At 23.9% G+C, this 13406-nt stretch overlaps 1 protein-coding gene across 2 annotated transcripts in view; it reads right to left on the bottom strand.

Annotated features, from left to right (window-relative positions):
• The window catches only part of LOC117167907 (LIM domain-containing protein jub), a 68849-nt gene that overhangs the window by 52055 nt on the left and 3388 nt on the right, over positions 1–13406 (bottom strand). Inside the window, exon 2 of one of the 2 annotated variants that reach the window (XM_033353148.1) lies at positions 223–637. In XM_033353148.1, coding sequence (XP_033209039.1) covers positions 223–637 — 415 coding nt within the window. The remainder of the gene's footprint in view (positions 1–222; positions 638–13406) is intronic. The other variant, XM_033353149.1, reaches the window with a different exon arrangement.

Here is a 13406-nt window from a genome sequence, read left to right as displayed (position 1 = left end):
TTGATTTACAAAAAAAGTTCTATGGTTCAAAAAAAAATTTTGTTCAATAGAAAAAAGAGGTTGGTAATGTAGGAATTCCACTGTGTCGCATGCCCTTAATAAGAAATAATAGCATTAGGAAAATTTGTATTTCAACACTTTTCCGCAAGAGGCGCTACGAACGATGTCAACTAACAAAATTCGAATTTTAGGCGCTAAAATTTGAACTTGAATGATATTTACCTGAGAGTGATAATTCCTTTCATTTTGAGGCATCGAGCCTCTAATTGGCGAGTAGCATTGGGAATTCCTACAGATGGGGGCTTCCCCGGTTCGATTAGAGGGGCCGCCATATCCAGGGGAATTCCTCGGTTGGGGATCACCATGATAACTAGAGTTGGAATTTCTCGTAGGTTCGGCATACTTGTAGGATTGTGAGCTCTCCTGACGAAACTGACCTTGCTGATTGCTGCTATCAATCTGACTCTGACGGTATGCCTGATTTGTCGTCGTGTTATCAGCCAAAGAGCCTCTATGATAAGGATGTGGCTCCGGTGGTAGCCTGATAGGCGGCGATTCGCTGTGATAAGGCAAACTCGATCTCGGCGAGTGTTGCTGCTGCTGTTGTTGCTGCTGATCGGCCTGGTAACTATAGTTTCTGTTTGTTTTGGGGTCATCCACAAATAGAGCAGCAATGTGCCGTTGAAAGTTTCATTTTGAAACTTTCACTTTGAAACTTTCAAAATGGGAAATTTATGATCAATGAAATTTAAACGAAACTTATGAAATTTATAGAAATTCAACTTCCGAAGTTATGTTGGCACTTTAGAGAATTTTTTTAGGATTGCTAACAGATATAAATTTTATTTAATTGTTCGGTTACATATAGTGCGTAAATACATTGATATTTTACATATTTAAGTAAAAAATGGACATAGGACATTGCAGACAATTAGAAGCCAAATAATAAGTTTCTTGATCTCAAAAAATTGAATTATTTATTTTTAAATGTAAATAATTCACATGAATATATATATATATATTGCTTGAATTGAATAATAAGAATAAATTCAATTCCCACTTATTTTTTCCCATTTTTAATTTAGCTTAGTTTATTAACAGCAAGAAACTGCAGTTAGAAAATAAAAATAAAATTATGTATAAAATATAAATAAGTTCCACCTACGAAATTTATAAAATGTATTGAATTGAATTATTATCACTCATGATCAACATTTCAAATTTTTGCGCTTTTATTGTTATCTCAGGTATCTGTATGTTAGGTTATGTTAGTTCTGCCTCTATTTTATGACTCAGTTTATTTGATATTAAAACAGTTTTGAAATTAAAAAAAAAATAAAGTGCAGTTCTTATAATTTAAAAAACTTATTTTAAATGTAAATAAGGCATTTTCCATCGATAATTATTATAAATATAGCTAAAAATGCTAAAGTTTCAAAAGTTTCACTGAATTTGAAACTTTTCATTGAAACTTTCAGAAGAAAGTTTTAAAAAGTATAAATTTCTGAAACGGCACATTGCTAAAATGGACTTCTGAGCCGGTTATATTACTTTGAGAACGGTAAAGAGAATGAGAATATTACCGAGAATATAACCGAGAAATAAATTCTCTGGGAATTTATAAGAATCTCAGAATTTATTTTAAGGGCATGTGACACAGCTAAATTCCTATATTACCGACCACAGTTTTTCAGTACACCGAATTTTTTTTTGAACCTAAGAACTTTTTTTGTAAATAAAATGTCGAGCTGAAACTTTGGGAAATGTATTAGAGTACAATAAAGTACGTTTAGGTACTGCATTTTGGTAGGAACTTCACTGAGAATTATTTCATCTTTTTTCTGAACGTTCTAACTTTCTTTATACATAAATTATCGGTCTCAAACTTTGAGAAATGCCAGAGCCGAAAGAAAACTACGTTTAAGTACAAAGCTTAATAATAAAAGATGTAAAAAAATATATTTTAACAATCAATTCCAACGGCATCAGCCGGTAACGTTGTACACGAAAATAAGAAACCTCTAGAGCCTTGCCTAGTGGCCGCCAGGTTTCGTATTTTCGTGTACAACGTTACCGGCTGATGCCGTTAGAATTGATTGTTGAAATATATTTTTTTACATCTTTTATTATTAAGTTTTGTACTTAAACGTAGTTTTCTTTCGGCTCTTGCATTTCTCAAAGTTTGAGACCGATATTTTATGTATAAAAAAAGTTCGAACGTTTAAAAAATGTTGAGGTTCAGAAAAAAGATAAAATAATTTTCAGTGAAGTTCCTACCAAATGCAGTACCTAAACGTTCTTTATTGTACTCTAATAAATCTTCCAAAGTTTCAGCTCGATATCTTATTTACAAAAAAAGTTCTTAGGTTCAAAAAAACATTGAGTGAACCGAAAAAGTGAGGTCGGTAATATAGGTATTTAGCTGTGTCACATGCCCTTAATAGAAAATTAAATTTTTTCGTTAAATTTCGGTTGAAAATTCTACTCTTTTTTCTAAGTTTGTCTTTTTTATTTTTAAGCTTACCTGCTTTAGCAGAAATTAATTATTGTTTTATTAAAAATGCAACTGTTTGGTTAGAAATTAAGCTATTATATATTTTTTTTTTGAAAATTTAACTATTTCGTAGAAAATTTACTTTTTCTTTAAGTTTATATTTTGGTGTTGCAAAATGAACTGAAACATTTTCTGGATGAATGTACCACTGTTTAAGTGGTGTTTTGTTAAAAAATCATCCTTTTTGGTTAAACAAATTCATCTTTTTGGATTGAAAATTCAATTTTTTTCGTAGAACCTTATTTTTTTGTTAGAAAAATTCAATTCTTGATGTTTCAGAGTTAACTGGAATCTTTTTTGTATGAAAACTCAACTTTTTTTGTAATAAAAAATTCGTCTACTTCAAGATAAATTTAATATTTTTTGATAAAATGCAACTATTTGCTAAAGAATTCCACGATTTTGTTAAAAAGTCATCCTTATTGGTTAAAAATTCGTCTCTTTGAATTGAAAATTCAATTTTTCTCAATTTTTCATAGCTTGATTGTGAAAACTCGACAAAATCGTTTTTAACTAAAAATTCAGCTATTTTTTTGATTTAAAACTTCATCTGTTATAGAAGAAATTTCATTTTTTGTATGGAAATGCAACTTTTTGGTTCAAAATTATTATTTTAAGTTTAAAATTTTATCTCGATGGTTGAAAGTTTAATTATTTTGTTGAAAATTAATCTTTTTAATTTAAAATTAAACTACTTTGGTCAAAGTTAAACTACATTGTGAATTTTTTTTATTGAAGGCTTATGTCTGCTTGAAAATTTTACTATTTAGTGGAAAATATTTTTTTTTTTAGAATTCATTTTTTAACAGAAAATGTAACTTTTCCATTTTTTTCAGATTGATGTTTTTTAGTTAGAAAATTCGCGTTTTTTGTTGTTTGCAGAAACTAATTTGTCTTTTTGGTTTTAAAATACTTTTTTTGTTGCTGTTGTATAAATTTAATTCTTTTTTGATTAACATATCAACGATGACAATTTTTCGCCGGAAATTTTTATTTTTGAGTTGAATATTCAACTATTTTGTTAAAAATTCCAGTATTTTATTAAAGAGTTTTTTTTGAAATAAATGAATACATTTGAAAATTTTAAATTTGTATATACAACACTGTTTTATTCCTATTATAAAATGATCTATAACGTTGATATAACCTGAAGAATAAAAATATTGAGAAAATTATAAATTCTTAAATTTTCTTTAATTATTTTAAATTCTCTGAAATTCTGTCATATTCTCGGTTATATAACCGAGAATATAATTTAATTTAAAAAAAAAAAGTTTTTTCTACGTTAAAAGATAACTCTTTAACAAAATACCGGAATTTTCAACCAAATAATTGCATTTTTAACATAATAGTTGAATATTCAACCCAACAACACAAATTTCCAACGAAAAAATGTCATAGTTTATATTTTAATAATCAAAGAATGAAATTTATACAACAAAGAAAAAAAACTGATGCATTTTTACGCACGAAAAAATGAAATTTCAAACTAAAAAATCATTTTTTACAAACAAAAAAACGCGAATTTTTAACTAAAAATATCAATCTTAAAAAATGGAAAAGTTCCATTTTTTGTTAAAAAATGAATTCTAAACAAAACAAAAAAAGAATTATTTTCCACTAAACAGTTAAATTAACAATCAGGAATAAGCCTCTAATAACAAAAAACTTCACAATGCAGTTTAACTTTGACCCAAGTAGTTGAATTTTTAATTAAAAAAGATTAATTTATAAGAAGATAATTAAACTTTTAACCAAAGACATAAATTATCAACTTAAAATATAAATATTTAACAAAAAAAGTGATTTCTCAAGAAAGCGATTCAACCAAATGTTTTAAACAAATGAGTTTAATTATCAAGCAAATTAGAACGATTTTTAACCAAAAAGTTGCACTTTCATACAAAAAATGAAATTTCTTCTATAACAGATGAAGTTTTGAATAAAAAAAATAGTTGAATTTTCTGTAGAAAAAAATTTTAGCCGAGTTTTCACAATCAAACTATGAATTTTTTAACAAGATATAATTTTCTACCAAAAAAATTGAACTTTCAATCCAAAAACACAAATTTTTAACCAAAAAGGATGACTTTTTAACAAAGTTGTTGAATTCTCTAGCAAATAGTTGCATTATTATAAAAAAATGTGAAATTTATCTTAAAGCACAATTTTTTATTAACAAAAAAGTTGAGTTTTCATACAAAAAAGATTCCAGTTAACTCAGTAACATCAAAAATTGAATGTTTGTAACAAAAAAATAAGTTTCTACAAAGAAAATTGAATTTTGAATCCAAAAAGATGAATTTTTTCAACAACAAAGGATGAATTTTGAACAACAAAATCCAGAAAATATTTCAGTTCATTTTTCAACACCAAAATATAAATTTTAAACAAAAAGTAAATTTTCCACGAAATAGTATAATAGCTTAATTTCTAACCAGACAGTTGCATTAAAAAAAAAAAGATAAAATTTCTGCTAAAGCAGGTAAACTTTAAGATAAAAAAAAAAAAAACTTTCAAAAACAGAGTTGCATTTTCAACCGAAAAGTTAAAGAAAAAATGCAATTTTCTATTAATTAAAATAAATTGAACGAACTCCACGTTATCAAATAGTTAATTTTTCAAATAAAAAAGATGAATAGTCTGCATTTTTAAACCATAAAATTTCAATTTTTAACCAAAAAATTAGATAGATGAATTTCTACTGAGAAACATTAATTTTCAATTAAAAAAATAACGATAAAAACGAATTTTCTGCAAAAAAGTTGAATTTCATAACAAATTTTTTATTTTCAACAAAACAGTTTAATCCTTAACTAAAATAGATAGATCTTCAATTAAGGAGTTGCATTTTTAACCAAAAAGAGATGAAACTTCTACCAAAAAGTGAATTTTCTACCTAGAAAAAATGTTCAGTCAAGAATGAAAAATAATGTTAAGCAAATTGTTCAATTCTCAACAAAACGGATGAATGTTAATCAACAAATTTTATAGTTGATATTTCCACTACCAAACTTTAATAAAAAATAAAAAAAAATAGTTATATTTGACCAAACAGTATATATTTTCAACATAAATAGATTTTGACAAAAAAAAGTTGATTTTATACCAAAAAAACGACCCATTTTCAACAAAATAACATAATTTTTTAACCAAAATGTTGATTTTTTAACCAAAAATGGAGTAGATACATTTTTATTGAGAATGAATTTTTAATAAAAACAAAAACGAATTTTCTACAAAACAGTCTAATTTTATACCAATTTGTTGAATTTTCAAGCCAAAAAGCTTAATTCTCTATCAAACAATTTAATTTTAAAAACAAAAACATGAAGTAACAAAAAAAAAGTTAATTTACAATTACCCAGTTAACTTTTTTAACAAAATATTTGAATTTGTAGTTTAAAAAACTTGTTTACAACAAAACGAAATGTTAATTAAATTTTTTAACAAAAAAAAAACGAACATTCAACGAAAATTATGAATCTTCAACGAAAAAAAATGAAATTTAAAAAAATTCGTTCAACTTTCAAAAAAGGAATGGTGTTTTTAATGAATAATGTTTTTGGTTCAAAATTCTACTTTTTGGTTACAAATTCTACTATTTAGTTAAAAATTCAACTATTTTATTGAAAATTAAAGTCTTTTGTTAAGTTTTTGTACGAAAAATTATATTGTTTGGAAGAAAATTCTTTTTTTTTTGAAAAGTTTATTATTGTATTTTTGTTTAATAAATAATCTCTTTTACTTACACAAACATACTGTTTGTGAAAATCAACGATTTTTTTGAAAAAGTCATCGTTTTTGTTCGAAAATTTATACTTTTTTTAAAAAGTCACCTTTTTTTTTGTTTAAAATGAACCTCTTGGTTCAAAAAATCTATTTCGATTGAAAGTTAGTTCTTTTTATCAAAAACAAAACAAACAAAAAAAGTATTATATTTCTTTTTCAGAATTAATCTGAATTCAACTATTTTGTTAAAAGTCAATTTTTTTGTCAAATATTGATACTTTTTGAATTAAAAATTCATCTCTTGGTTAAAAATTCTACTATTTGGTTGAAAATTTAACTGTTTTGTTTAAAAGTAATCTTCTTTGGTTAAAAGTGGATCCTGTTTGATTGAAAGCTAATTATTTTTACTTGTAAAAAATATATTTTTATTTTTTAATTAATCTAAATTCAACTATTTTATTAAAAAGTAATCTTTTTTTTATCAAAATTTCAACTGATTTATTAAACACTTGTACTTTTGGACAGAAAATCAATCCCTTTGGTGTAAAAATCCTCATTTGTTAGAAAAGTCATATTTTTTAGTTGAAAATTTGTCTTCCTTGCTTCAAAATGAAACTGGCTTGTAAAATATTCATCTTTTCAAATTAAAAAATTAAGATTATGTTTGAAAATGCAACTCTTCCTGGTTGAAGTTTAATCTTTTTTGTTTGAAAATTCGATCATTTGGTTCAAGATTCGTCGATTAGGAAAGTGTATTAAAAACTGTGCTTGGTATGCAAGTTGTAATTTTGAATAAAATTCTACTTTTTCAACTGAAAAATATGACAAAAGATGAGAAACCCCAAAATAGGAATAAAAGAATTATAAATATAAGTTGCATATTTTCAGGATTGTCACAGCCTAATTCATTTGAAAAACTTAAAAAGTTCTGCTGAATTAAAAATAATTCACAATGACTATGGTATTTTATAAAAAGGCATAAAAATGACAAAAAGAACTTTATCAAAACCTTAAAAACTAAAAATGTCCATCTTCAAATTCAGAAAAATTTGAATACAACAATTTTCTTCCTTTTTAAAATAGAATTGTAAAATTCAAACGTTTTTTTATTCAATAATTTCACCTGAAGATTAAAAATGTTTTCTTGACGAATTTTTAGTTTTCTCTGAAAATTAATATTTAAAGAACAATATTCTAATCTTGGAACATTTTTAATATAGAATCTTTTATAAAGGGGAAAAAAGATTTTAAATTCACATTTATAAATTATTTCTCAGTCAAGAAAGAAAAAAAAGTTCATCCAAATGGTTGAACTTTCATTTTGAAAGGCGAATTTTCTCTAAAATTTCAGCCCATGAACATTAGTTTTTCCACGAAAAAAAAAATTTCAATTAAAAAATATCAATTTCAAACAAAAAATGTTAACTACTAATTTTAAACAAAGAAAAAAAGACTTTCCAAAAAAATAGTTCAATTTTAAACCAATGAGATGAACCTTCAACAAAAAAATAAGTTGTTAACAAAGTAGTTCAACTTTTACCCAAATAGTTGAATTTTCAATGGAAAAATATCAAATTTCAACAAAATAGTTCAATTTTCAACCAAAGAGATGAATTTTCATTTAAAATTAATTTTAGATTTTTTACAAAAAAAAGAGACATGTTCAACAACAAAAAATACATTAATTTTCAACAAAATAGTTAAATTTTCAAGTAAAGAAGAAATTTTTCCATTAAAACACGAAATAGCTAAATTTACAGTTAAAAAATTAATTAAAAATAAAGATGAATGCAACCCTAACGACTCATTTTCTACCAAAAAAGACGCATTTTCAAACAAAGAAAATAGTTCTACACTTAAAATTAAAAAAAACAAATTTAAATGACCAATAATCAATTATCAACAAATTAGTGTTCATTCTCAGCCAAAAAGGATGAAATTTGTACGACCACAGATTAATTTTGAAAAGATGTGTGGAATTTTCATGTTAAAAAGTCGAATTTCCTATAAAACAGTTGAATTTTTAACTAAAAAGTTAGTTTTGTGGAACTGTTTGTATCTAAATTAATCTGGTTTATTAAAAATCGAATAATAATAAATAATAATTTTATAATTGGTGATTATTAATATAATATATAATGAAATATAATATTAAATAATAATATATAATCTTACTGAAAAATTTAACTATTTGTTTAAAAAATTATCTTTTGTTGAAAATGCAACTATTTTGTAGGAAATTTTGTTTTTGCTGAAATTAATTTTTGTAGTAACAGTGTAAATGTCCACTTTCGATTAAAAATTTATATTTGGATTGAAAATTGATGTTTTCTAGTTAAAAATCCATGTATTTTCTGAAAAAATTCTCCTTTTTTGGTCGAAAATTACCCATCTTGGTAAAAAATTAAACTATTTTTAAGAAAATCACCTTTTTTATCCAAAATTCATATTTTTGGTTGAAATTGAAGCATTTGATTAAAAATTTCACTATTTGGTTTAAAATTGGACTTTTTTTTATGACAATTCGTGTTTCTTTATTGAAAAATAATAATTTTAATCTGAAAATTTAGTTTTCTATTTTTAGAAAACTAATCTTCTAGGTTAAAAAATCAAATTTTAGGTTGAACTCTTGCTGAAAATTCATTTTTTAGGATTCATTAGTTTAGTTCAATATTCATCTTATTTGTAGAAAATTCGTTTTCTCAAATCGTTTTTTGTTCACTTTTTAGTATTTAAAGCACAGAACCATTAAATTAAAAAAAAAATTTATTTATAAAATAAAAAAGTTTTTTATTAAAAATGTTCTACTTCAAAGGCTTTTAATTTTTAATTGTTCAAGCCTTGACAGTATTTTAAAATTGTTTAAATTAAAATTGTTTAAATCTAAAAATTTGTAAAAATTCAGGTAAAAAAATAAATTCACTGTAAAAAAAATATCCTGTTCCAGCTAGAAATTTTTCTTTGGAAAAATTTTCTGTTGCAATTCAGAATTTTGTTCTTTTTCGATTTTTTTGAGAATTATTCTTATTCTATATAAATTCCAATTCCAACTTTAAATTTGTAAGAAAATTAGTTTATTAAATTAAAAAATTAGATATTTCTAACAATTAAGTAGCTGTTCTTTTGCTTAATCAAAAAAATTCAAATTGCATGGTTTAAAAATAAAATATATTAGAGGGAAATTATATTTGATATTTAAAAAAGCCTTAATTATAAATATATTATTTTGAAATTAAAAATAGTTTATAAAGTTTGAATCGGACGTTTACATTTGTTTAACTAATCTGACTTTCCAATTGAAACAATTTAATTTATAACGTGAAAATCTAGACATTATAAACTTGTGATCAGATTCCGAATCAATTATTATTTACTTTTTAAATCTTAAAGTAAAATTCAGTTTAAAAAATCATTAATTTATTTATATTCACAGTTGATCAACTAGAAATGTTCTTTAGCAAAAATCTTCGAATTTAAGCGTTTCTAATTTTAAATTATTTGAGACTTTAGAACTGCGTTTTAAAATTTTTATATTGATATTTACGTTTAAAAATCTAAAATGGAACTTTTTAAAGTGAAACGTTTTCTAATTACGCATTCTAAACTGAATGATATCATCATTGAAAAATATCAAAATTAAACTGATTATTTTAAAAAATGGTTAATATAAAAGTGGGAGGGATTTTTTCCCTAAAAATTTGTAAAAATCCCGGTCGACAAAATTAATTCCTGGTCATTTCCCGGTTTATCGACCACCCTGTATTTACTTTTGAAATCTTAAAGTACAATTCAATTTGAAAAATAATTAATTAATTTATATTCACAGTTGATCAACTAAAAATGATTTTGATCAAAAATCTTAGATCTTAAACACTTATAATTGTTAATTTAAGGGACTCTATTCTCAACATTTTTACATTTAAAGTTATAAACAATAAACAACAAATTAAAGAATTCAAATTGGAACTCTTGAATTTTAAACTTTTAAAATTAAAGTTTAAAAGTTTTTAAATTAAAAAATGTTGTATTCAAATGTTCAGTGACTTACACTGAATTAAAGAATCAATCAATTAACTTAAAAATATTTCAAAATTATATTATTAAGTCAATTTAGGCTAGAAACATTAAAAATTGAAATTTTTAAAAAATTAAGGTTGTATGCAAATCCCATCCCCGTACAATCATTTTTAAACATTTTCAGAACTTCTACAGAACTTTTAAAATTAACTGAATTTGTCTGAGAAAATCCTTGTAATATGCGTGTACCGACAAAATTCGACTATCGAAAATTCGAAATTCCGGTGCAAATACCCACAACCTAATTTAAAACAAAATGTAGATTTTTCAGATTTCAAACAAAAAATTTAGAAGCTTTTTAAGAATTGTGAAAGTCGACTATAGAATAAAAAGATTTTCTTAATATTTCAAGAAAAATTGAAAATGATTTTTCATTTTGAAAAATTATTTTAACACAATATTCAACAACAATTTCGCTTACAAAATAAACATTGTTTTAAATAGAACAATACAAATTTTAACGTTTAATGTTTAAAAGTTTTCGAAATTTTAACAATTCAAAGCTTTCTATGTCAAATATTGCTAAATAATCAATAATTGATCTTTTTCTTAATTAAACATGAAATTTTCAAAATAAAGAAAATTAAAAAATCAATGAATGAACTTTAAAATTTTCAAAATTATATAATTTTAAGGAATTTTAAGCTATAAACAACAAATATTTAAAAATTGAAAAAAATTTTTAATGAAAACTTCTTTAATTAGAAATTCAATTATTTTCTTTTTAAATAGTTTAAACATTCGTTGATAGCTTCAAATTTTATTTCAAAATCTTGAAAAATCTAGAAGTTGTTTCAAATTGATTTTTAATTAAAAATTATTTTGGAAATTTTTTCAGAACTTCTAAATATCTGTCAAAATTAATTGAATTTTTTTCTACAATTTTCATAAAATCCTGCAAGTTAAAAAAAATTTGTTTACAATTTGTATGTATAAATAAAACTTTTTATTTTGAAAAATCATTTTAAGAGAATATTTTTAAAAAATTTCAAAGGTTTAAACAAATTTTTCAAAAAATATTACAGAAGATTTAAAAAACGAATGTTCAATGAAAACAGTTGAATTTTCAATAAAATTTTTTTGTTACTAAAAAACATAAATCGTCAACCGAAACTTAAATAATTAAATTTTAATTCGGAAAACAAATGTTCAAACAAATACATGAATTTTTAACTAAAATTATGGAATATTCAACTAGAATATATAATTTTAATTAAAAAAAAAAAAAAGATTTCAACCATAAAGGAAACAAATCTTCAACAAAATAGTTAAATTTTCGTTAAAAAATTCCTTTTCATCGAAAGAAAATACAAGTTTTCAATCAAATACCTCATTTTTTAACTAAAGAAATAAATTTTCAATTAAAATGATGAAAAATAAAATATAAAATAAATGTTTAACAAAAGAGATTAACTTTCAAGCAAGTAATTTTATTTGCAATTAAAAATATATATTTTCAACTAAAATGATAAATATTTAACTGAAATAATTAAATTTGCAACCGAAAAGAAGAATTTTTAAACAAGGGGGTTAACATTCCATAATATATTCCGTTAATATTCTAATTCTTTATAATAAAAAACAAGGATTTTGAGTAAAATCGTTAAATTTTCTACTGTAATAGTTAAATTGTTAGTTAAAATATTGATTTTCAACAACTAGGAAAGATCAATTTCCAACGAAAAATGGAATAGTTCAGATTTCAGTTGAAGAAATTAATTTTTAACCATACTGATGAATTTTCAACTAGAATATTTGAATTTTATACCAATAAAAAAAGTGATTTTTTAATCAAAAATATTAATTTTCTACCAAAAAAATAGAATTTTCATTTAAAAAGATCAATTTTCAAACAACATTCCGGGTGGCCGTTTTAATCGACGAAAAAAATTCCCGGTCATTTCCCGGTCAATGAAATTTAAAAACACATTCAATATAAAAAAATATAAACCCACGTTATCATTTGCAATTCTCCCAATTAAAAAATCAATCAAGGAACTTTAAAAATTTTTAAATTATATAATTTTCAGGAATTTTAAGCTAGAAACATCAAATATGGAAAAAATGAAAAAATATTAACTGAATACTTCTTAAATATGTACTTGAAGTTACGAACGTTCATATGAACGAAATTAAAGATTTTTTTCCCCGAATTTTTTTTTGCCTAAATTATTTAGGATGACAAAAAATGATATTCCATCGGAAGAAGTTTTCGAAATTTTTATTTTTTGAGGGCTTGAATACCCTTACAAATCACCCATTATTCAAACCTGCCAAACACAATTTTGATTGTCGATGTTTGAAAATATAAAAACGTCAAAAATTCTCTTTTTTTATCTCACTAATTATAGAGGGAGTCAGAAAGTTCGACAAGACCCCTAAAAACCACCCTTAATATATCCACACCTAAAATGTTAAAAATGACAATTTTGATTGTCGATATTTGAAAATATATAAACGTCAAAAATTCTCTTTTTTTATCTCACTAATTATAGAGGGAGTGAGAACGTTCGGCAAGACCCCTAAAAACCACCCTTAAAATAACCACACCTAAAATGTTAGAAATGACCATTTTGATTGTCGATATTTGAAAATATAAAAACGTGAAAAATTATCTTTTTTCCGCTAACTAATTATAGAGTGAGTGAGAAACTTCGGCAAGACCCCTAAAAACCACCCTTAAAATAACCACACCTAAAATGTTAAAAATGAAAATTTCGATTGTCGATATTTGAAAATATAAAAACGTGAAAAATTCTCTTTTTTTATCATCATAATTATAGAGGGAGTGAGAAAGTTCGGCAAGACCCCTAAAAACCACCCTTAATATATCCACACCTAAAATGTTAAAAATGACAATTTTGATTGTCGATATTTGAAAATATATAAACGTCAAAAATTCTCTTTTTTTATCTCACTAATTATAGAGGGAGAGAGAACGTTCGGCAAGACCCCTAAAAACCACCCTTAAAATAACCACACCTAAAATGTTAAAAATGAAAATTTCGATTGTCGATATTTGAAAATATAAAAACGTGAAAAA

The sequence above is a fragment of the Belonocnema kinseyi genome, chromosome 2 (genome assembly GCF_010883055.1).
Source record: "Belonocnema kinseyi isolate 2016_QV_RU_SX_M_011 chromosome 2, B_treatae_v1, whole genome shotgun sequence".
Lineage (NCBI taxonomy): Eukaryota > Metazoa > Arthropoda > Insecta > Hymenoptera > Cynipidae > Belonocnema > Belonocnema kinseyi.
Note: the sequence above shows the minus strand (reverse complement) of the source record. Positions and strands in the feature narration are given on the sequence as shown.